Raw genomic sequence first — 25,829 nt, 5'->3', positions numbered from 1 at the left:
AAGTTCCTTACCTCCCAAAGTTGCTCTGCCTCCCTCAAAACAGCTATACTAAATCTCATTTATCATCATCTCTTGATACACAAATCATATCTAAGTTTTCACTAATGAAATACCTGCTTGGGATGCTGACTTTATCAAACCAAAAAGCAAAAAGCTTTCACATTGATCAACTCCTTCAACAACCACACTTGGCCCCTGCTATGTTCCTTCTTGTCCAAGCTGTTCAATTAAAATTCAGAATGACAGTAACAACAAATACCCAGATCGCCACATGTTAACCAGGGGTATTACAATAAACACATCTGTCTTGAAAACCAAGTTAAATACAGCTCTACCTGGCCCTCTAACACTACCACCACCTCAGAAGTTCAGTCACAAAGCCTTGATCCTGCAGAGCTCCACCAGTTTTGAAAATACTTTTTTCATTACTGAAAATGCTTTTAATATCTATTGCATGATATTAAAGAAACCGACATGAGTGATCCATGGGAGAAGCAATTCTCTAATGCAAAAGCCTTAGAAAACATGAGGCAGAGAGTTACAGGAATGAAGCCAAAAAGACAATGACAAGGCTAGATTCTGAATTATCATGCTAAACCATCACACTGGCAGTAGTCCAGATTATTTCTACGCAGGTCAGCAACTGCGTGTCTATGTAGTGCAGAGGTTCCCACAAACAAAATTTCAGGTTCATGATTTAAATTTGTTGGGGGGGGGGGGAGCAAGGCGGGGGGGAAGGCTTGCTAACAGTCATCTTCATGCCCCTCTGCATGGGGGGGCTTCACAGTCACAGAGAGGAACACCATATTTCATACTGTCATTACATCTGCTGTTTGTAGCCTCCTCCACCATCTGCTCTACCTGCCAAACAAGAAAGTCCATTAAAATTCCTACCCATGCTTGAAGAAGGGTGGGAAGGGCAGGGAAGGTGGCACCCCTTCCAAGAGCTGGGGAAGGGAGCTGCAGAGCAGCACTCACCCTAGATCACAAAGTGAACCACAAGACCTAGGTGGAAACACACAGTTTCATGGATAACACTGAGCTGACTCTCTTCACAATCCTCCACTACCGGGTTTCCACCTCTTGCACGCACAGGCTAGTACCAAGGCCTCAGTAATGCAATGTCTCAACTGCTGAGATGCTGAGGAACATACCTCTGCCATCCACATCACCACAAGAAACACCAACACCAAAACTGAGTCTTCACCAACCAACATTTGTCAGGGATTAAATAATTAATAAAAAGTTTAAAACAGACAGTCAATTAAACATGTGATTCAGCTCACCTGTCACTAACAACCACCCATTAGGTAGATATAAACTCAAATGCAGCCAATTTGGTGTCAGGCAAAATCAGCAGGGTTCATTAGCTGATCTTTCTCAGTACTGATGTGGGAGCACTCATGTGAACTGCCCTGATAAGCCTACTGCAAGGACAGTAACCTCTCACAAAAGAGCCATAACAAGCAGCTGAAGGGCAGAAATATCTAAAATTGCTGCAGCGCTTCATGTGAACACCTGTCTGCAGCTGTAGGAACAAAACTTCTAATACTAGCAAATATTCAGCAAAACAACTTTGAACAATCCTGGCAGAATAAATAGATAAAATGTCAATATGAACTGTATATATTCATTAAAATAATAATTTACGCAGAAGCAATTCAAAAATAAAAACCCAGTGTTATACATTTCAATAACTATAGTGTATTTATTGTTTGAAGTATGAAAAGACAAATTCAAAATTTAGTGCTTTCTTTATGATTTATGAAAATACCTTGAAGAAGATTACCTCAGTTTAGTTATTATTTGAAAAATGCCTGTACTTACAGGAACTTCTTTCTTTGCATAAGCTGCACATAAATAGTCCATGAGCTGCAAGTGTGCAAAAGTATCTTTTTAATGTCCCTGTTCTTACCTATTTCAGAGAGTTCCACTTTTACCACTGCCTGTACAAAACACAGGTCACCTGGTAATTTCCCAAGCCTTATTTTTCTAAAGTAGAGCCCATTTCTTCCTTTCAGGTACAAGATGTGTGTTCTGCATTTGCAAACTGAGATATCTGAACACAATGTAGAAATACTTTATTTCTAAGAAAAAAAAAAAAGAGATTGCATGATTTTGCAGAGACTGTTTGGCCTATTGGGCAATGCACCAGACTGTTCAATGTATCTGGGTTTTATTGCTGAACCTCTCATGCGATGGGTAGCAAGTCATTTGCCTTCCTGTAGCTCAGTCTGCTTCTCTCTGCAATGGAAATGACAATGACTGGTCCCCTCTGCCAAGCACTTGGAGACCTATGGTCTGCACCTACTGGCTACACTAAGGGCTACAAGCACTCTAGCTATTTGCCAAATCCCCAGGGTGGCCCCAATTCAAGGTCAAATACATATATGCTGGACATTTAAAACACAATTAATCATCAATAAAACTTTTGCTTTTTTTACCTAGATTTTCAAAGAGTGGGAGCAGCCTTTGTGCTGCAGGAACAAGGTCTATTTAAGAAGCTTGCCTTATAACCTGCACAGTTTGAGAAGCTGCAGATCTGCTGTTTGTACTGGCAGCGCTCCAGCGTGACCTCTCAGGAACAGCATTATTTCACTGACAGTAGCTCTTGGCACAAGTTGGTGCCAGCCTACTGTGGACTGAATAGTGGGAGTTTTTAACCACTTCCAGAAGAACAGCTGTAATTTACTTTTTTGTAGAAAAACTATCAAAGTTTAACTATTTCAGCTTGGTGAAGGAGTTGAGCTCTCAGTGTTCAAAGAGTTAAGAAGCACCTAGAATGCAAGGGAAAAAAAAAAACAAAAATTGCTCCCTTGGATCACACAAATAATTTCAAGGCAAAGTAGATCTAAGAACTCCTCATCTGCTCTCGGCAGAGCTTAAACTCTGTCTGGAGTTTGGCTATCGGCACCTTCAAACACTCTGCAGAATATGATCACATAACCTTCATAACATCTTTTTTGTACTTGAAAACTTTTGCTCTGGGTGTTGAAACAGGAACAAATGAAAACTCAAGTGCACTCCAGTTCCACAGGGGGATGTGTTTCCACTGAGACGAGGAGGGACTTGAGAAACAGGGTAGTCCAAAATTCTCTGCCAGTGTCCCAGGAACCACTGCACACCTATCATTTAATCTGGGTTGTTTTAGTAGACCTAGGTACGATATACAGAGTAATATAGGAAATAGCATACAATAACCATTAGCTGTAGAATATAGAATAGGATGAGAATGTGAATAAGAGTTCAGCGTATACGAATAACCACTGCAGGCAACTTAGGTAAATTTAGCTTTCACTAGACTGAGGAGCTATAGAATCAGAAAATATCACAGACAAGTCTTCTGATTTTTTTGCACGTGGAAAACAGCCCAAGTGCCAAGTACCCAAAAGGTGTAAGTTTTACTTTGTATGGTACAATCATATCCATATAATATATCTTACAAAGATTAAGATACTAAGAAAGTAAAAGATGTGCCCAGCAGCCCCATCATACTTAAGAGTTTGGGCATCTTTAGGTAGGAACCTTCTTTATGAACATAGGTTTAAAGACGGAGGAACACAGTCTCTGAACTTAGGCAAGATTTCTGCCCTAAAGAGACAGATTTCTCCTCTGCTATTCTTTACCCTTTATTTTAATAACCTGCCTTTCTCCTTGCATTTATCATTATTTCCATTCTTTATTCATGTAACAATTGTTTGCACACATTTCATAGCACTGAGGCACATGAATAAGTCACGTCATATCTGTGTTGCATTACTCTACATTTACTTATTGTGATGCATAATTAAGTCTTAAAGGAAAAGTCTTTCTCTGTACTGATGGGCAAGTCTAATCTCTCCACGTGGAAGGGGAGATTTTTAATCTCTTGTGATTTTGCAGCTGATAACAGTGGGTTAACACCATGAAGTTCTCCCCTTTCAGACAACAGTATTGAAGGATAGGACCTTGCTGCAATGACAGACACTGGAAATGAACAGAACTGGTCCTTATAAGAGCTCTCCACATGCATCACTTTCTAGACAGTATGGGCCAGGTCAGGATCACCTGATCCTTGCCCCTCTCACCAGCCTTTAGAATACAGCTGCCTGATCAAACTAAATTTTAGCGAAAGGGCTCAAAATCTGACAGGCTATTCTTGTGAGATTAACACCCTCTGTGGTGATATCCCACTCAAATTCACAGAAAAAGGAAGTATTAAACAGAATTGCACTGAACCTCTTGAGGAGAAAGTATATTTTAAAAAGGGTATTTTAGGAAGCCTAACTATAAAGAAGTGAATAAATAAATAAATATATCTTCCCTCAACTGGTCCCATGTTGTTCTTGTCCCACATGAGGTCATTAACCCTGGTAATTTTCCAGCGTGCAGATAAAAAACCCTCCAGCAAAACAAGACCTGGTATTTACAGCATAGAGTTTCTCTCTTAGGTTCATTTCTTACATGCTTTAAGTGTCCTTTAAACATCACACAAGTATAAAGGAACAATTTTTTTTTCCTTTACAGGAAAGATTCCATTCCTTAAACAGAAAAAAACAGCTTGAGAGTCAAAGGATTAGAAGATTTCTCTATTTTTACATCTTATTAAATTATCTGAATTCATTAACCTTTAACTGAATTTGCAACTAGAACTACTATGTAGCTCTACATCCCAACAGAAGTGCCACCATATGATGTCTACATCCTAGTCAAATCTCATTCCCCTATTCAAAGACACATGCAAAAAAAAATTAAAAAAAAAAGTGCCAGAGTCTAAATTAGCATATGACCCATGTGCACAGAAGAAAAAAATACTCCAGCAAATTACAGCAATGCAGGGATCTGAGGTGAATGTTATTAAGTTGAACACAGACTCCTGTGTCAGACATATTTTGACACAGAGATTGAATTCTCTATGATTTCAACAAGCTCTCTGCACAACAGGTGGAGTAAGGAAGATTACTTCCTATGGAGGAACTGTTTGGGAGTCTGGGCTCCCACAACCCCAAAACTCATGGCAGACATGCCAGATATCAGCTAAACATGCAGATAGTCCAGACAATGAGTAGCATGTAAGGGTTCAGTCATAGTTGGAAGAGTCCATTGAAAGCTCTGTGATGCAGCCTTCCCACTCAACTGATTCTAAGCTTTCTTTTTAAAACAGCAAGTCCCTTGCCTTGATAGTTGTGCATCACCTTTTTAAGGCTGTCTCAAAGTATACATGAGGCAGTAACCACAGCCTGCACTTTCAAAATCTGAAATAACAATTCAAAAAAATATCCTGTCCCTCACAAAAGAAATCAGTGGTAGCACTTGGGGGTACAACGATATAATTTCCTTAGAAATAGTTGTACTCGTTGGGACATGTAAGAGAGAAGCAGAAGGATATAATATGAACATGAACACACTTACTAGTTATGTGAACAATGACATATGAAACCCAAGTTGAATAGCCTACACGTTATTCACAGACAAATTACAGCTAGAACACGGACTGAACGACGAAACCTCCAAGAGCCAGCAGAACGGTCTGCTCTTGTTGTAGTACCACTGCAGGAAGAGATTTGCGCATCACTGCCTTTCTACAGGGTCACATTTCCACCATCAGAGGACAGTCAGGCCTCGCAGCCAATGCTAGGAAAAGAAGAACATTTAGGGAGCCTCTGACCATTAGGCTAAGCAGCTGCTCATGTAGTCCCTGTACTGCTTGGTGCTGTTTCTTCCTCTCTTGATCCCACACCATTGCCCAAGTCTCCTTCAGGATCCTCCTTTACACATGCATGTAAAGCAGCAAGTCATAACTGAGCCACCACTTTCTGCTTCGCTAGACTGAGTCTCCACCCCAAAATGCTTGAGAGGGTGCTTCGTCCCTTGGAAATAAAAGGATCAGAGGTAAAAACTGACCACATTTTTTTCAGGTCTAGAGGCAGAGAGAATTAACTTTTCTCCTCTGTAACATTCTGCATTAAAGCCAATGCTTGCAACATTGATCACTTTAACATGCTGTTATCCTCTTTCTAGTTGCCTGCTGTATCCTGGTTATCAGCCCACCCAGATTTAAAAAGTCAGTAATAAATGTCATTATAAGTCAGCACATGTTTTCTCATCTATGCAAGTGGTGGGGGGAGAAGGGGAACTGCTGACTTCAAAAGTTGTTCAAGCACTATACCCACGCAAGATGCTAATTTGTTAGAGAATTCAGACTGAAATCAGGGAAGCAAAGTGAACCAAAAGATAATTCATACACTACAGTATTCCCCATAGCAGTAACTGATCTGTCAGAGACTAGTAGAGACATTCTGCCTATGTTTCTATATACATTTTCACAAAAAGCAAGATGTCAGTGACATCCTAACAGTCTGCTGTGACGCCAACTCTGGCCTAATCAATTCACCAAACAGGTCTGGGCCATCCTGGATGCCCTGCCAAAGCAGGCTGGGTCTGTTCACGCTCTCCCCGCGCCTTCGCCCTGACAATCCCCAAAGCCCACCAGCTTGACAACCCATTCCCCATCACACACCTGAGCCACTGGTTAAGCTCCTGTGCTAGGGCAGAGTGATGGCAAATTGCCAGATTTGCTGTAAGAGACCTTCAATTTGAGATACATCGTCTTCAAGAATTAGTTTATTCTCACCCTGCATCAACTTGCTGACTGCTCCATCCTTTCCCACACCAGCTCTTTAGAGATGACTTCAAACCAATGGCTATTTCAGTGGCACCACCATCACGAATGACACAGGCTTCCCTGATTTCACCTCAGCCCACAGTACAACAGGGTAACGTATCTATTCAGTCGCCTCTCATGTGCCAAATATGACTGCAGCAAAAAAAAAGTGTTTCAACTCCTTCTTGGTATGTAGATATACACACAGAGATTTCTTATGTGGAGGCAAGGAATAAAGAGAACAGGAAAGGAAAAAAAAAAGATGGATGAAATTGGGAAATGTCTGGTTAACTTTAGAGTGGAGATATGACCATCATCATCCTGTGTGTACCTAGCGAGGACACTTTCCTTTTCACCTTACTATCACATGAGAGACAAGTTCAAGAGCTGTGCTATGTTCCTTGAGTTTGTACTTGCCTTACTGAATCCTGTACATTTTGCTAGCCCAAACCTAAGAAATGTAGCACAGCCCATGCAGCACCCCACAAAAGCAAAGCTGAGTCCAGGGAACACACTCAGTTTACCAGCATCTTTCAAAAGCAAACCTTGCAAAAGGTCTAACAAAAGTTTTTTTCATCTTTAATCTCTTTGCTTCTTTTTCGCTACGCAACATCACAGTATCTGCAATTTTAGGCACTGGACACACCAGCACAAGTTTATTGCAGAGGGCCTCTGGGACAGCACTTCTGATAAGCGACCCTTCACCCTGGAATCATGTCCCTGCTCCGTCCCCTGGGATCTCATGAAAAGATCAGATGGGTTTATGAACAGCAAAGAAACAGGAATGGGAGCGCTCTGGGGTTTGGAAGATTACATGGGAGGTTTGTTTGCATGCTTTTATCATAGCTCATGCTTGTTGACGTTTTTAACTTCTCCGTTTGTGCCAAGAGATAACAACGACTAACCCGTGAGGGAAAATGTCACAGTGTAAAGAAACAAGCATACACATATGGGAATTGGAGTCGGCGCGGCTGAACAGAAGATGACTCATAGACCCCCAGTGCTGAGCTTTGTTTCTGAAAGTCAGATAACACTCTGAACTGCTAAAGCAATGGATAAACATGTTGTCTGTTTTCTTGCTTAACTCAAAGTAAGTATAATTCTTTTCAAAAACCTTAATTAAAAAGAAATCTTCCTATTTTGGAAGTTTCAGAAAATCTACCTTTAGCTCTTCAGTGACATGTGAGCAGTTTTCAACTCAGGCATATAAATAAAAACTATTATTGTCTCTGGACAACTTCTTTGCAAGTATTTTTATTTACAGAATGGGAAAATGTAATGCTTCCTTATCCACTACTATCGTCCTGCCATAATTTTTCCTGTAATGTGTTCTGATATTAATAATCAACTGAAGTAGGTCCTTTTCTACAGCCACAATAGACAGATTCATAAAGTGCTGTTTTGTGAAACAACAGGCATGAATAAATCTCAACGTTTGCATTATTTTAATAGGAACACAACCTGTATTTAATAGCAGTATTCCTCTATTAACTACACTTTGTGCTTAAACACAGCACTCCACTACAGGGACATTTTGTGTCTGATTTTAATGAAGAGCTTTGCAAGATTAGAGAACAGTTGTCTGTAGCGCAACACAAACACTTCAATATATCTGTTTTTAGAAAGCGTTTGGTAAATGATTTGTCTGCTAGAGTTTTGTTCCAAGTAGCAGTTTTGCCTTAAAGTGGCCTGAGCAGAATAAAAAGAAAAAGGAACAAAACACTCTTCCCCCTCCCTCTCCTCCTTTTTTGATTTGTTAGATAGCTAAACCTTAATAAGCATAATCTCTATTCCTTGACTGCATGTTGAAAGGAAACACTGATATTAGCAGAGCCCTGCTCTGTGATTATTTGACCAAGTCATTGGTTACTAATGTGTCGAGCCTTCCAAATAGCTGTGCACCCATTTAATAGCAGTTTTGCCATCCATGAATATTCTCGTATTTCTTAGGAGAACAATAAAGCTATTGACACAGTATGATATAACAAGGTCAAGATTGACATGGTATTAGCTGTTTTTCTCCTATGCTCAGAGACCATCTACACAGCAATATGCTACAGGTTTACTCCAACTTCAGCAGAGATGGTACAGATTCACCGTAACACACAGACTTCCTCTAAAGAGGCTAGAGGAGTCTTTGGTTGAGAGATAAAACATTGTAATTGATCTAACACTAGCAAAGTGATGAGGGACAAGAACAGGATTAAACAGCCTGTTTTCTTCCTGACAAGGAAAATAGATGCCTCAGTGTTACATCCTGGGCTCAATGTTGTTTAATAAAACATATTTGTGATGCGAATATCAAGATAAGCAAGTTTTGCCTATATTTTGGTTAGTCACAATCAAAAGTCTATAAGCAACCTCACAGGGACCTAGCCCAGCTAGGTGAATGGACCACTCAGATTAAATAATGTTCATTAACACCAAATGCAAAGTAATGCCCACTGGAAGGAATAAAAATACTGACACCTTATACGATTTTAAATTAACTGTATCAACCTAAAGAAAGCAATCTGCATGGCCATGAGGACATTTTAGTGAAGGACTAATCTGTGCCACCAGGAATTCTAAGAAGATAGCAAATCGTTAGGATGAAAAGCATACATGATGGAGACAGGGAGGAAATTGCATGATTTATATAAATCAGTGGTGCAGTCTCACCTGGAATATTACATTCAGCACAAGCCATCACAAGTTCAAAGGGATACTGCAGAACCCGACAGAGTTCAGAACAGGGTAACAAAGATGATTACAGAGTCACCTACAGAGACTGAGATTGCTTGCTTTAAAAAGTAGCTGTAAAAAAAAAAAAGCATAAAAAATAACCATACAGAAGAGAGCAGTTAGAAGTCCCTGCCTAATAACTTAGGAAGCTTTTTCGGTGACAGCAGACTAGGCCCTGAAATTAAAGGCGGGAAATTCAAAACTGATCAAAAAGAAATGCTCTAATTAACAACAGAAGAAAATAAAACATAATTTTCCTCCCAAGATGAGCTTGAAGACAAAACACTAGCCAGATTCATTAAAAGGCCGAATCCGTATATGAATCATATCAACAGCTGTAACTACAATGGTTAATGGTAGCAATCCCCAAGCATCAGACTATAAGGCATCTCCACGTACTCAAATCCCGGAAAAGAGAATGTACAATGCAGATTATACTACATTTGCTCTAAGGCTCTCTCGAGAGCACAAGAAACTTTATATTTGTGATTAAAACCATTAGCTATTAAATCAACCTTGAAGTTTAAGGACACAGGACTGGAAGAACCATCATCTTGACCCACTACAACATGTTCTATATCTACACTAGCTTCCTTCAAAATATCTACAATTTTTTAATAAAACCTTTACCAGTATAATGTAAATATTTATTGCCACACTAAATTGCAAATAAACAACGCAAAAGCAGGACCTTTTAAGCAAGACCTTCAAACAAATTCACAGTGTATGCATACACTGTAAGAACGGAGAAGAGACATCTCAATGGAAAAAACAAGAAACAGCACTGCTGCTATTCAGCTTGGAGAGCCACCAGCTTTAATGCATGCCCTGGCAACCTAAGGGACCTATTGATTTGCAGATATTCATTCAAGTGCAGTGAAAGCTATAATTAGATAAATAGCTTTGGTAAAACCAATCTGAAACTCATTTGTTTTGGGACTGTCTGCTTAATGAGATAAAACAAGAAATTAAATGTCTGCCGAATGTTCCTCTTCTATCCTTCAACACAATAATAAAAAATAAAGAGATGTTAATTTAACTACCATTATTATTTTTGCATTTTATGTATTTTGTTCTGCAACTGATGTCAAAGACAATTACAAAGACAATATTTATGAATGATTCTGCTCTAACAGGCAGACAAGTTCTAGCCATCTCCTTCATACATGTGGATACTGAGGTATAAACAGAACAGATCACTTGCTCAAAATGATGATGATCTCTCGGGAAGCTCAAACAAGCTTCCATAATTTTACCTTAAGTATCAGCCCATCAATTATTCCTTTTTTTAAACGACTTTTTTTTAGCTTTGTCTGTTCTCTTTGATGCACTCTGCACTCAGGCCTTTTAATCATTTGTAAGCGCTCTTCCCGCCAAGCCAACGCAGGACAGCTGTGAGCCGGCACGGAGGCTGGAAGTGCCAAAGCTCCATTTTTGGACATGACTATGCCATTCTTTGTGAACAGAAGTCAAATTCCAGTTTAAGTTTTCAAAACTGTTTATAATAATTAAAACTAGTAGGATTATTTATATTTTGTTTCTTAAGGACATTTTTCCATATAGGAACGAGGAAGCCCTGTTGAAGCACTACTTTAAAGAATTCCTGCGGTGAGCATAGTTACACAGTGCAGCGCTAGCCTGGACAGATGTTACGCAGTATATCATTCTTAAGCCAAAACATACTCAAGCATGGGATACACTCTGTCCTTACCTTTCTTCTTTGGCAGCTAACTACTGGATTCTGCTTTTGTTCATTTAGGACTTGCATCTCCCATGAGTCTGGCCTTCCTGAAGAGCCACTACAAATCTCCATTCGCCCTGCAGCAGAGATTCAGCAACAGACTTGCATCGCACACACCCCAGACTGGCTTGAGCTGCCACGTGGCTTCAGGCAGTGCAGAAATGACATATCACAGCAAAGCGCTGGACTGTCAATGAGCTGGATCCAGAGCAGATCTAATGGATTCGCTTAGCTCGTTCCCTCAGCCATTCAGCAAACAAACACTGTGCGACTTTCAGAGCTAATCATGCATGTTCAGCGTTTTCTCTCCTTTCCATATTTAAAAAAATCAATTTATGCATCACTAAAGTGCATTCACCTATGGGATGAAATGGAGCAGCTGCTTAACAGCATGCAGTAGCAGTCTATGACAGTGAATGATTACCATATCCATCTGAAATTGCAAAGAGTTTTAGGATCATTGAGTCTCGCTATCTAAGCCAGAACTTGGCCAGAAAACCACAATTAAATGCTTATCGTCTTAAAAACCAAACAAAAAACAAATGTCACCACCACTGCCCCCCCAAAAAAGGACCTTCTGAATTTGTTATGCTCATGAGTGATCTGGGTCTCAATTTTCTGTTTTGCATCCAACATGCAGTACTTCCTCTGGGCCACTGCTCCTCCGCGCCGACCTGCAGACCGCAGACCATCTTTTGCATCATGAAGGGCACGTTCCACATATGTTTCTTTGGCCAGCAGTATCAATGTAAACAAGCAACTTGGTCTTGCTTGCTCCTCAGTCCCAGAGATTATGCCACAGAGATGCTGTGACGGACCAGCAGCAGAAGAAGCTACCACCGAAGCACACACCTTCATGACATTCACCCCATAATTAAGTAACAAGAGCACTGAACCATTCCTTCCCTTACTTCTCCAAGTCAGGTGGCACGTGTGCATCTCAGTCACGTGAGGACTTTGGTCAGAGGTTCAGAAGGAAGGAGAGACACGCAGCCCCCTTTGACCCAAGCAAGCCACAGAGCGCTCCCAAAACAGGACCCCCTCTCCCTTCCTCCCCAAGCTCCTGGTGTCAAGTCACCTTCCTAGCACCAACTTGCTTAGGTAATACAGTCCAGGGACACACAAACTTCTTCTGAAAAGTAATTTGAAGGTGAAGTAGAAAGTCCAAGATTTCACAGAGGGTCGAGGGTCTTTGAGTAGTTTAGCAGAGCCACAACAAAAAAGGCAAACTAGAAAGCATCCAGCATTTTAAGTCAACAGGTTAACTCAGCTCTAAAACAGAAGGCAAAGATTGTTATTGGTGCTATGAATACAGTTCTACTGGTATTTATACAGACTGAAGTTTTTGTCTGGCAATCAGCAGAATATTTTCTTTTTGCACTATAAAAAAGTATAGTGACTTTTAATTTCTAAGTCCTCTCCAAAAATATCTTGTGTAAAAGCAACTAATCGGAATAAAAAGGAATTAATCAGAATACAAAGTACACTATAGGACTTAAATATTAATAACTGACACTAGCTTAATCCAACAGCCACAGGTAGATCATTTTACAAGGTCAGACTAACCCAAGTCAAACCATAAATTAACTGAAATAAAAGACATCATGACAATTATGAATAGCTACTGCCTTTCACACCTGGAAGTTAAAAAGAAAATACTCAGATCCTGCTTCCACAGCTTTTAACTTTAGAGCCCCACTGCCTTCATTTTTATCCTTAAACTTTTGCCAAAAACACAGATATGATGAAAAATGTTTAAATCAAAAGGTTTCATGTGGATACAGTATATACAACAGATCCCAAAGGCCAGCGTAAAATATTCCACTGCAAACGATCCATGCATATAGACCCGAAAAGATGTTCAAGGCAGCCTCACTTGGAAAAGGGAGACCCAGCACAGAGGGATCACAGAACAACAGGGCACTCTCATACTACCCAGGGTTAAAAGGTGTCCAATTTTTAATTTCTTTCCTACAGCACCATATGGAGCCCCAACCAACACTAAGGCTCTCGTGCTGAACAGTGTTATGAACCCGTAACAAAAGGCAGCTCGCATCCTAGAGAGACTGCTGTGGAAACCCATGCACAGCATCTGTTTACTTGGTAACCAGACACAGATTTCGTACAGAAACACAGAGTGACCTGTCAAGGGTCTCTGAGCAGTTTGGCAGAGCCACACCGAAAGCCTACGCACTGAATCCCAACTTTTCACACAGCGGCTGTTACTCCTACCCCAGCCTGAGGCAAAAATCAGAAATCTGGGATGGTCAGAGTAGATCAGATACAACTGCACAAGCAATAGCAATTTCTGTCTATTTATTAGGCCTACTGGTGCAATAACTCTATAGTGGTGAATATTCCACCTCTTGATAACCATCTTTAATCCTAATTCTCTCAAAGCAGCTTGTAATGAGCAAACCAGAAAAGGAAAAATAAACCACCTTAAAGATATGGCATATTAAATATAAAGCGTGTAGTTTCCATAAAGAACAGGCAACTTCCTTCCCAGTACGTGAAATATTACTTCAATTGTTATAGGCCAAATGCAAGGATAAAACATCTTGTTTTATTACAACTGCTTTCAATGAGTCAGGTCAAAAAGACAGCATATGCTGCTTTCCTTTTTTTCTCCCTTTAAAAATCTATTGCTTCCTATTTTCAGCATTTTCATTAGCGTAAACATGCACAGGTTGTTTCGCAATCTCCTCACAGGTACAGAATGGAATTCAAATCACTAGGGTTATATAAACAACAACAGTTGGATACAAACCTTAATGTAGTTTGTCATAACAGTACAGTACGGCACTTGTTCATTCATCCTAGCATCTGGGAAATCTAGCATGCATTAACCAACAATGCAGGTTTGCAAGCAAGCAAATTAAAGTACACAGTTCCACAAAGTGAATTTTGCTTAGTTCTTTTAAAATATGTAACTAACAGGATACAATTAGCTTACGCTTAAATCGAGCCTTCCTCTTATCAAGATGTAACACCTGCAGAAATTTTGCAAATACTTTCCTTTTAATTTCAGTGGAGCTGATCTTGTTTTATACATACATTTCCTGGAGAGATTTCCAGGTGACACACTGCAGCATCACCTCGGAGAACCTGTAGGCAATGTCTATTCGAAACAGAAGCGAAAGCAATGATATCCTTGTTCAATCAGAATTACAAAAACGTGCAGGACAAAAAGATATTTTCTTTCAGAGTCACTAGCTGAAGATGTTATTATCAACACAAGAAAAGCAGCACTTAAAGACTGAACGTAGGCTAAATTTATTCAAGATGTTTTCAGCTCAAGTTTGATTTGTAGTGCAGGAAAGGGATTAAAGACAAGACTGTGTTTTATATCAGCAAATTGTGGATCAAAACACTGACTTCCCAGGATATGCTCTGGCCAGGATAGAGACAGGAAACTCAGAAGCTCAGACTCTGCCCCATGACCCTGAGCAAGGTGGGGCATTTTTCTGTCTCAAGGGGTTGGTGTCAATTTTCTGCATCCTTCATGAGCTAAAGCCACATGAGGGCATCTCTTCCCCAGATGTCGGCACTGCACCTGGGCCTACACAGGCATACTAGAAAACAGCTGAGGTGTCAGGCCAGGCACTGCTAGCCTAAGACCACAGACAGTGGGCATCATCCTGGCAACCCAAAGGCATCCCCAGCCTCAGGGAGAAAAATCGCTTTGCATCCTGCCAGAGGTTACTCAGTAGGGCAGAGAGTAGATTGCCTTGGATTTCATTCAGCTATAGTTATTCATCAAACCCGTCATAATTTCTCTGAAGTCATAAGACATGGGCTAATTAAGAAGTATTCTCAATTTAGTAGTTCACTGAACACTGACTGTGAAACAAATTATTATGCAAATAAACAAAAAAGACACTGAAATTCCCTGTCAGCTACTGTGGTCACTGTCGCTAAGCTATTTTATTCATTACTCAACATTTCATGTGTCACCAGTCACAGACCTGACAAGTTAAAGGATACTGTGAAAGACAATTATCTTAATCAAATACATTTAGCAGGAATATGTAAGCCTGATTACAATGGGAAAAATTCAAGACCACTTACCAAGACTATTTTCAGTCACATAATAACTGCCAAAATGATCAGTGTATTAAGCTACTGAGCAGAAGCTCTATGGCAGGCTTTAAAGCAAAAAGTCACCAATAGCAATCAGCCTGCTTCGATAACGGTGCTGACAGTAAAACTTTCAATCTACTGAGACAGTCTAGTATTTTGTGCACAGATTTCAGGTACTATAGTGGCCACAGACCAGAGGACCACATCTTTTTAATGCAGGAAAATCTATAATGGTAAAGTGTCTATAGCACATATAAGCATAGATACCAGACCAATTGTTCTCCTCATTTCTTTTCTCCTCTTCTCATTAACGACAATCGTCAAATGAGCAGAACGTGTCAATGAAACGAGCTGATGACACAAAATCGGAGGCGTTGGCAAAACAAAGGTAAACAGAATGACATATGGAAAAATTAGATGACTTTGAGAACTGGAACATTAGGAAAAGGATGTAGTTCAATAGCATGAAATACAAGGTCATTGCACTTAGGCACTAACAAGATGAGGAATTGCAAAGAATAAGGACTGCTAAAAGTGTCAGCCATCACGGGGAGATAACTGAAAATAAAACAAATCTGCATGCTTAGGTCAATCAAAAGATAACGATGAACCACAAAAATAATGTAGCCGTAGAAAGAAGAAATGGAAATTCTGAGAATTTTCAGCAGAGGTGAAGAATTTCTGATGTCCTGGCAAAACTTCATCTGCATTACTACAGTTTCCCCAGTCGCGGGAACCACATGAATTCATTGAAGGAAAGTAACTTGAATGATGTAAGCAACTGAAAGCCTTGTATGAGAGGTGAATAAAAGTTTACCAAAATGTAGGCTAACGGGGTCAGGCTGAGAGGGCTTCCTTTAATTGAAATAGATTGCATATATAGGGGTTTTTTTCCCTGCCAAAGAAGAATTTTCTCCAACAGCATGACAGCTACCAATGCCAAAATTAGTTCTCTCTAATACTGTCTCTAACCCTCCAACTATTTTCAGCTCAGGGACTTTGTGTCTCATGTGCATTCTGTATGTTCAATATATTTCTCTTCCGTGAACTTCTCCAGTCTCCCCCCGAACTCATGTAAACTTTTAGCACCTATAATCCTCACCTAACTCCTTTGGTTTAGGTTTACCCCTTGGTTCGGTTTACTCCTTTGGTGCATGTTTTTCAACCCACAACCCCACAACCGGAAAGAAGTTTACATTCTGACATCCACACATGGCAAAGTTGTCACCCGAAACACAACTAAGTGTGTAAGCCCTCAGTGTGAAGAGAGTGTGAGCGCACTCGTCTGGCTGAAGACCTCTAGAAACAGCACAAGAATCCCTGGCGGATCTGAGAAAATAAAATCTTTGTAGTGTCTCTGACTGCGAACAAGTCAAAAGGCATGGTTTATGGCGAAGATTTATATAGGCCAGCAGGGTATCTCACTATACCAGAGTAATGGGGTTTGACACCACGATGTACAAAAGGCATGGCAGCTACGCTACTGTCTGACAAACAGCAGCATCCAGGCTCACGCAAAGCTTGTATGTAAATGTTAACCTAGAAAGCAGAAGAGGTGATCAAAAATGTGTGTGTATATGTGTGAGAGAGAGCGAGAGAAAAAGATAGTTCTTCCCCTGACTCCCAAGTGCTGCTTTTGCCCTTTTAGGAGGAACTCAGGAACATAAGCAAAATTAGCTCACCTAGGAGAAAAGTATTACCTGCGTGACGGACTGACTACTGTACTGACATGTCAGCAGCACCTCGGCGCTTCTGGAGCAGGGACTGTGCTGTTGTACAAAGCCACAAAAGCTGAATCATATTTTGTTACTGATTAAAGAAAAAAAAGGAGGAGAGGAAGACGTCTTTGACAAATAAAAGGAAGGAGAGCAAAGGCAGTTTATAACTTAAATGCTCGTGCTCATTACATGTACTTTTAGCACATACCTCAAAGAGGCAAACTGGAAATGAGAAGGATCCTACTTTCCACAGGATTTTGAGAAAGCACGTGCTCAGCAGGGAGGAACAGTTGCACCAGGCCCAGGAAGCCAACAAAATAGATCCCTTCTCTGCCGCTGCACAACCTCTGATTGATAGGTTGCAAGGTGCCTGTTAGCCCCTTCAAGGGACCAACCTGAACCCCTAAAAAAAAGGAATAAAACTGCCACAGCAAAAGACTGGATCATTTTCTGCATCAGAAAAGAAGCAGCATCAAGCAGAGGAAGAGCAGTAAAACCCACCCCTTTTCAGCAGGAGCATGCGGTTCCCAGCACAGCTGTGATGCCGCAGCCTAACGCCCTGTGCGGTCTCAGACACCTGCGACGGACCTGCCCTAACTCCACCATTGGGGACAATGCCAACATCCAGTTCAAAGTTCAGGAGCTTTAAAAAAAAAAAAAGGCTTCCCTAGTGAGGGAATTAAAGATTAGTTTTATCTAAATGACTGAGCAGCAGAATGTATTGGTATTTAACAACAGGTAAAAGCTTCTGGGTCCACAGACAGGTTATTGTAGTTCTTCTGCAAAGCTTTTTTCCACCTCTAAGTTCTTCCAGTGTGCTAAAATCAGATGTGTCCAGACAGAGAAGGCCAAAGATGCCTACTTGTAATCCAGTTTCTGCATTCACTGAACTGAGAGAAAAATGCACATTTTGTTTCACCACTTAATTTTATTCTACATTTTTCAATTATTCCCATCTCTGGTCACAAATTCTCAAACATTCTAGTGCCAAGGGCCAAGAAGGACTGGCAGGCCCAAACAGATTTAAAAAATTTATTCCACTCTGTGCTGCTTTGCAAAATTTTTCCATTCTTTGTACACTGCCCTCTCCCACACAGTGCTTTTCTCCCCCACCATAGAAAATATTCTAACAGCATGCAGTGAAGTGTATCTTTAAAATAATTATAGCACCTTAACACTTCCATTATATTTTATCATCCATAGTCTCCAAGCATGCATGCATGCATGCATGCATGCATATTATCCCTATTTTATAGATGAGAAAGCAAATTGCAGGCACTCCCGCAGAAAGTCAGCATCAGAGGCAGACCCCCTGTTCAGGGGTCATAATATTTTTCTAGGAAATTAAACAAACCAGAATTTCAGTTGGTCAGCTTTTACTTGAAAACAGCTCACCTATGTGAGCAACATTCTTGATGAATCCAGCTGGACAAATAACAGACTCAGCTTGGTGTTTGAACAAACAAAAAAGCACAAAGAAAAAGTCACTGGAGACTAAAATCACTCTTAAATTTAAAAAGGAAGGGAGGGATTTCATGAACAAACAAAAGATTTGCATTAACCTGCAGTATTTCGCTGAGGTGAAAGTAAGATGTTTTGTTTCATATTTGTGCTACTCAACCTTTTGTCCAAGCTTATTTTAGGTCTTTTTTATTTTGAGATTCATACATAAATTGGAAAGTATAAAATAATTGATGAATTCTGTTATTCTAACATATCCCTTCCATCCCCCAAATATTGTCCATATCGGGGTTGAAATTTTTCTCCAAATTAAACAGAAATGTGTGGGAAGTGTCATCCCCTTAAAATTCCATTTCCAAGGGGAAAAGGCACGTGCACAGGGTGGATGGGAATCAACATGGGGCCCTGCTGACAGAGCCAGACTGTTCCCTGGAGAATCACACACGGAAGAAACCCTCCATGCACCACATGGGCTCATTTTGTTTCAAAAGGGAAAAATCATCATTATCTCACAGTCCCCTTCCCCAAAGCCTTCCTGAGCCAGAGGGACCTGTGGAGACACAGCTAGACAGCACCTGGGCATCGGCCAGGGAGCTCCTGCTGGAGCTGTGCAGCATCTCTGCACAGCATCTGCCACGGACCCGAGAGCTGCTGCACCCATTCAGGACAGACCTACAAATTCGTTGTCCTCTCTCCAGCCTTCCTTCTGCCAGGATGGACAGCTGAAGAAAAACATTACAAGGTCAATCACAGGGTACTGCAAGGCAAAGGCACAGATGACACGACCGCTAAATCTGTCACCTCCTCCTTGCTGGTCCATAACACTGCACATGGCCAACGACACGCAGAACCTGACCTGGGACAGCACAAAGCAAGATGGACCAAGGCTTCAGCAAGTGTGCCTGAGGAACTGCACGCCCCAAGATCCACCCAGGCTTCTCAGCAGGGTGTTAACTCATCCACTTCAAATATTGACAGAGCAAATGTTCATGCTGCTCACTCTCTCAAATACTTACCAGTAGCAGTGAATATTAACCATGATAATAGACCTAAACCTCCTCCGCATGGCATCTCCCTGAAGTGTCATGGATTGGTTGTGCCTAATACAGTATCTCAGACATGCCTACAAATGAAAATAGTTCTCAACAGCTATTCTGCACTAGTTCTTACCTTCTCACTAGACACTTTTATTGAACTTCTCTCGTAGAATGCTTTAAAAGCGGAATCAATTAACCTCAAAAAAGTATTCTGAAAAGGTCATATCTGCACTGGAAGATCTCTCTCATAAACATTGTTAGGACAGAACCAGACTGGAGTATTTAAAATCTACTGAAACCTCTTAGCTTCAGTTTTCTAAATGAAGCCAAGTGAATCAAGTTCAGATGGACACTTGTGAAGTGGATTAAAATGTGTACCAACCAGAATATAAAAAAGTCATTACGTATCTCCATACAGACGGGTCTTTATCCTGAGGGTAAAACTCATATGAGGTAAGAAACTTATTCTGGAACAGGACTCTGCATCAAGAAATTATTCAGAAACAGCTATTCTGCTTTAAATTTATATACTACCTTCATCCTATTTAAGTTCCTTGCATATATATTTTTTTCATAATAAAACATTCACACAGGAAGTTCTGTTTTAAATTCACACCCTAGCACATTTCACAGGAACTTCCCCATGCATGTGAAGCACTTATTTACACAGGTAAACTGCTGCAAAGTTGATTTGGGTACAAATACACATCATGCTGACTACTCCACACGAACTCCCTACGCAGGCATTTATTTACCAGCACACCAAAACCACAAGGCAGCTTACTTTATGCCCCTCAACCGTAAAACCCAATCCTGTCATTTCAACGACTCGCATGGTGGTTTTCCACTCAGATTTAGGCTGCGAATAAGTTCTGCCTCAGCTCTATCGGCATCCCAGCCCATGGTGCGGTCACGAGTGGGACATTTCGCTGTCCTCCCCATCGACAGCTGTGGTCTCCCGCTGCTTCCCACCGCGCAGGCCGGGGCAGTGCCGCACCCGGGAGCCTTTCCAAAAATGGGTCAATTTGAGCGAAACGTCATTAGGCACCTGCACGCCGCTCACCTGCCCCACGGCCTCGCACGCCGGACGCCCCTGCGAGCGGGCACAGGGCTCCCTGGAAAGGCAGCGTGGCCGCAGAGACGCCAAGGCACGCGGAGCTGCGCTGCTCGAACGCGCTTCGGCGCGCTCGAGGGCACGTCAGCAGCGTGACCGCGTGACGGGCGAGGGCAAACGCTGCCCCGCGCGAGTCCCACCGCGTTAAAAGCAAAATGAAGAACGATGAGACCAGACGAAGAAGGCGGGTAGGGACGGGGTCTGGGGGGTCGCGCTTAACTCGGCGGCGGGGCCGCCGCGGCCCGGCCCTCCCCGGCGGCCGCCCCCGCGCAGCGCCGCCGCCCCGGGCACCGGCCCCCCGGGCGGCGGCCGGCCCGGCCCTGCCTTCCCGCGGGGGCCGCGGCGGCGGCGGGGGCGCGGGTCACTCACCCGGCCGGCGGCGGCGGCGCTCTTCCTCCGCAGCGTCAGCCCGCTCCGCAGCAGCGCCGGCAGCACCCGCAGCTTCTGCCGCAGCTGCACCGGCGGCGGCGGCGGCGGGTCGCGGGCTCCGCCGCCGGGGCTCCAGCTCCGCGCCAGCTCCGCGCTCTCGCACGGCGGCGGCATCTTCACGGCGCCCAGAGCCATGCCGCATCCCCGCCGGCTCCGGCACGCACAGGCGCCCGCCCGCTCTGCCCGCCCGCCTCCCCCGCGCCGCTCCAGCCCCTCTCCCACACGCACACACCTTTCGCTCGCTACGCGGAGCGCGGCCCCCCCGGCCCCGGCCCCGGCCCCGGCCCCGGCCCCGGCGGGCAGGAAGGGCCCCGCCGGCGGCAGGCGCAGGAAGCCCCCGGCCTCCCCCTCCGCCGCCCCCGCCCCGCGGCGCGGGCGGCGATAAAGGGCAGGTAGCGCGGCGGGCGGAGGAGGCACAAAGTCCTGTTAACTCCTTTGCGCTCGGCTTCCGCCCGCCGGCGCTCCCTCACCCGGCTGCCTGCGGGCAGAGGGTCACGGACACCCGCGGGCGTGGGGCGCGGGGAGCCCCGGCGCGCAGCCAGGCCTGATCCTGGGCCCCGCGGCGGGACCGGCCTCGCTGACGGCTGCCCACCTGTGCCTTCGGCAGCATCCCCCACCTCTCCCAGCGACCCTGCGGTGAGACAGAGCTGTCCGTCGGCATCCCCTCTTCCAGCGTCCGCCGCAGGACACCGGCACGAAGGCAGAGCTTTGGGAAATAACATCCCACCCAAAGGATGGAGACGTGAATGCTTCACCACACTGTGATGGCTTTCACTCTCTCAGTACCCTTGACAGATACTCGCCTTCAGCCTGGAGAAGCAATGGCTTTTGAGGGGACCCAACAACAGCCCCCCAGTACCTGCAAGGAGGTTATGGAGAAGACATCTTGACTGTGGTGCTTGGCAGGAGGATAAGAGGCAATGAGTGTAAGCTGAACGGTTCAGACTGGATATAAGGGAAAAATCTCTCACAGAGGGGACAGTCGAGCGGTGGAACAGGCTGTCCGGGAAGGCTAGGCAGCCTCCATGTGTTCCTGGAGGGTTTCAAGACCAGACTGGATAAAGCCTGAGCAATGTGGTCCGATCTCATAGCTGACCCTGCTTGGAGCATAACATTGGGCTAGAGACCTCCTGAGGTCCCTTCCAACCTGACTTAGCCTATGATCCCTGTGTCTTATTTATGGCCATAAGAGGTGCAGTTCTTCCCTTCTCACTTCCCAGTGGAGTCTTGACTCAGTGAGGTGTTTTGTTCTGTATATCAGATCTGATATCAGAGAAACTGAGCTATTGCTCTCAGCTGAATGACTTCCTTACGTTCTCTCAGGTAATCGCTGGAAGAGCTGAGAAGGTACCCTTAGATGCCAGAGACCCATTTCTCCATTCTTTCTATAAGGAGGAAAGATGTATTCTTCTGCTCAAGGCACTAGGCTAGGATTCAGTACTTTGAATTATATGGACTTTATTTGATCTCTGTTAGCCTTACTTTCCCACCTCTGTGGCATAGGTGTTGCTCCCTTTCAGCCAGATTATTCTTGTCAATTTAGATCAGAGAACTGACTGCAAGGTATGGTTTTCCTTACATATATCTTCTGCCTCAGAGCTACAAATAAGGCTGACCTGCTCTTCCAGATTGAATGCACCAGTGCCCAAATCTCCATAAATGACATTATAGTCAAGCCAGTCTCACAGACACACTGTAGAAAGCTGTCCTTTTAACCCGAGCATGAGGTCCCACTGGTTTCAGGGACTGACTCTAGTACTTATCCAGATCCACAGTGAGCTAGCTTACTTGCAAAGAAAAGGGTCCCTTTCAGCATCAGTGTTAGACTGGGTTATGTGTCATATGAATGAAGTAGTAGCAACCTGATCTTTCAGCTACACTGACCTAACAGGAGGCTGCTGCTAAAAGGTGAACCTTCCCACAACCAATAGATGTGTACTCCCTTCCCATTCCTTATGTGGGATCTAGTGACCATCTGACCCCAGTCAGCCAATTAATCTGATGGAAAAATAACACCACAAAAAATAATGTGTTTTCTACTGGACATAGAGCTGAATTGGTCCACTTGTGATCACACAGTTGCAAGGTCCAGGGAGGCAGAAACCTGAAAGTGAGGGAAAGCAGAACTACTCCTTCCAGCAGCCATCCATCATTAGATCGACTTAACTGGTACCAACAATCAGAGGCCATAACATGAGCCAAATCAGAGAACTAATCCATCTGAAATTAAACCGTTAAAAAAAATTTCAACTATGTTAGCTGACTGAGATGGCTGGTCGCATGAGACCTACAAAAGACAGAAAAGGGACAGGAATGCCCTCTGCAGTGGTAGCCATAACTTAGATCAAAAGCGTGCTGCAGGCCCCTCAACCCCGAAGTGCTAGGAAGATCCATGAGCCCCAATTTGCAGCATAACTCCAGTTCCAGTTGCAAGAGCAAGTGCAATTATACGATAAACATGTTTTAGCCAAGGCTGTACTCATAATCAGATACAAGGAACACAAAGTACGTTGGCTGCTCTATGCAATGCCTTGTGTCCCAAACATTTCTATTATTTCATTTGATTTGTGCCTCCAACTGCCCTGCAATGTATTTTTGACAGCTGTGTTGCCTGGCAGCCACTTTGTCACAGCTCAAGAGGCAATTATGAAGAGAGGTGTATCTGCACTACCCGAAAAGATAATGGATCTTTAGTGTATAGGCTTCACAAAAAGACCATGTTCTCTGTCCAAGTCTCCAGGCGCTGCTGTAATACAAGCAACAACAAGACAATTCAATAAAGTGTGGCTTAATGTGATAAACTGGAGTATTACCAGAAGTAATGTGATTACGTTATGAAAGGGTGAAATTATGCTCATGCTCAGAAATCGCTGTTTGTTTGTTTTCTACCAATCAAGATAAGTATAACTTGTGAATGGTGTCTAAAGAGAAACAAATATGCTCCTGAGCATTTAAAAATAAGCAGCTACTGAATAACATAATTCAGGCAACAATTGTCAGGAAAAGGGATTAGATAGTAGTTAGGTCTGTCTGTCTCTAGTTTGGATTGTTCCAGTTTTTGGAAGATCATGGTAGGAATGGTCTAAAATCTTGTATTGCATTTTTATAAAACCACAGAAGACCTTTTATAGCTTGATGAGTGAGTCTGATACCCAGTCTTTTTCCTTAGGGAAAAGGGGAAAGGGAGTTCAAAACTAGATCTGGTCAGGAAGTACTTGACAGAACAGTTTCATTTTAAAAGAGTCAGTATGTTGCACTCAAAATGTTTTGCTGAAAATATCTAGATTTCAATGAACTTTCACTGAACCCGGAGCAGGGCTCTGAGGGAACCTGGTCTGTGTTCTTGGCAGGGCTGGCCCAAGACTGACGGTGATTTCCTGCCCCTCACCGGCATCAGCAGTGAGGACAAGAAGGACATCACTTCCACTGACCATTTGCCAGAGCTGAGGAACAGCCAGTTCTCCACAATGTTTAAACACTTTAACACTTTTAATTTCATCTGATATATAAACTATTTCCAGTGCTTCTACCAGAATACCTAGACTTGGATATACCTCCCAGAGCAGAGTATGGACAAGGTGTTGTTCTCTCACTTGCAAGAAAGTTCCTCTATTTATTGGAACATATATGTTTTAAAAAATACAGGATGGAGTCTTAAGACTATGTAAGTCTACTGCAGCTTTACAGATGTGGGGCCTGGGAGTGTCTGCTTTTTATAAATGTGTTTGTTTTTCTTTAACATTGTAACACAGTCAAAAGAAATGCAGTAAAAATAACACAAGCTGTTTCATGCCTGAGTGTGTTTAATATCAGTTTTTAAGTAGATAATTGCAAAAAGAATTATCTGGGATCAAACACTTCCTGAAAAAAGCGTAATAAACACTCACTTGGGACTTAAAGTATTAGGATTTCTTGACTTCATCGAAATAATCAGTAAATGTCACTTTGCTTTTCACCTGCATAAAGTGAAGATAGATTGTGCAGGAATCTAGGAGATCTAGGGAGTATTGGGGTGCAAGAGCCAGATAGGAGGAAGCCACATAACTTACGTAACAGGCAGTGATCCTGAGCCAGCTACATGCTCCGGTTCCTTTCAAATACTTGCTCTCCCTGGCCTGGCAGGAGCCGTTCAAAATAAAGCACTTTTTTCCAAAGCAGCAACAACCCCTGCACAACCAGCCAAACATCACTTCCTCTTTCCCAGGCTGTCCTGCCAGAGTTGGGGGGGGGGGGGAGGGGGGAGGATGCGTTTCTACTGTTTTAGAGACTGACTCTGTTTTCTTCTTCCCATCTCTTAGGAAAGCATGCAAGCAGGTTTTTCTTCATGTCTCCTCTTCTCCCATGGCGGAAGAGGTGAGCCGTGTGCTGCCTACCTCCCTGTATCGCATCCTGATTGACCGAGAGAGGTCCTCCTCTGTGGGACTTGTCCCCAGTTCTGCGGAGAGTCATATCCTACAGGTTTTAATTTGCCAGGCACTACTCCAGGACCACTGCCTATCGCACTGCGGTCTCTTGCCCACTCTGTCTGTGTAGCAGACACAACTAATGGGGCAGGTGGCATGCATGGGGTGGCTTTGCACCATCCTGCTACTTTGGTGCCTCAAAGGAGTTTTGAGGTGGATTTCACAGCCACAAGAAGCAAGGGAGATACATGCACCTCACCACTTGACCCACACAGCACAAGTGTGGCAAATGACCATCCAAGCACAATACTGTGGGCTGGAGACACACACTGCAAAATGGTGGGCTTCTGTCACTAAAACATGTACTTCTGCTTTGGAAAGTCTTCATTGGTTCATCCAACTTCAAAACAAAATCAGTCTATTCATGCTGAGAGCTGCCAAAGATCTTCTTTTTGGCTGAATAACTTGCTTCAGAT

General features: G+C 43.1%; 1 protein-coding gene and 1 long non-coding RNA gene across 4 annotated transcripts in view; one reads left to right on the top strand and one right to left on the bottom strand.

Annotated features, from left to right (window-relative positions):
- The window catches only part of RAPGEF5 (Rap guanine nucleotide exchange factor 5), a 171,009-nt gene extending 149,909 nt beyond the window's left edge, over nucleotides 1–21,100 (bottom strand). The window contains exon 1 of the mRNA XM_064506324.1: nucleotides 20,891–21,100. Within this exon, the coding sequence (XP_064362394.1) occupies nucleotides 20,891–21,085 (195 nt within the window). The 5' untranslated portion in view covers nucleotides 21,086–21,100. The remainder of the gene's footprint in view (nucleotides 1–20,890) is intronic.
- Nucleotides 20,519–24,747, top strand: LOC112986026 (uncharacterized). Of its 3 annotated transcripts, XR_003259895.2 has the most exons (3): nucleotides 20,523–20,709; nucleotides 21,558–21,876; nucleotides 24,301–24,747. It is a non-coding gene; the product is annotated as an uncharacterized LOC112986026 (long non-coding RNA). The 3 variants fall into 3 exon arrangements; XR_010387638.1 differs by having other exon boundaries at nucleotides 20,519–20,709; nucleotides 21,734–24,747; XR_010387637.1 differs by having other exon boundaries at nucleotides 20,519–20,709; nucleotides 21,558–24,747.
- The last annotated feature ends 1,082 nt before the right edge of the window (nucleotides 24,748–25,829 follow it).

The sequence above is a fragment of the Dromaius novaehollandiae genome, chromosome 2, assembly GCF_036370855.1.
Source record: "Dromaius novaehollandiae isolate bDroNov1 chromosome 2, bDroNov1.hap1, whole genome shotgun sequence".
Lineage (NCBI taxonomy): Eukaryota > Metazoa > Chordata > Aves > Casuariiformes > Dromaiidae > Dromaius > Dromaius novaehollandiae.
This window is presented reverse-complemented; position numbering and strand designations above follow the sequence as displayed.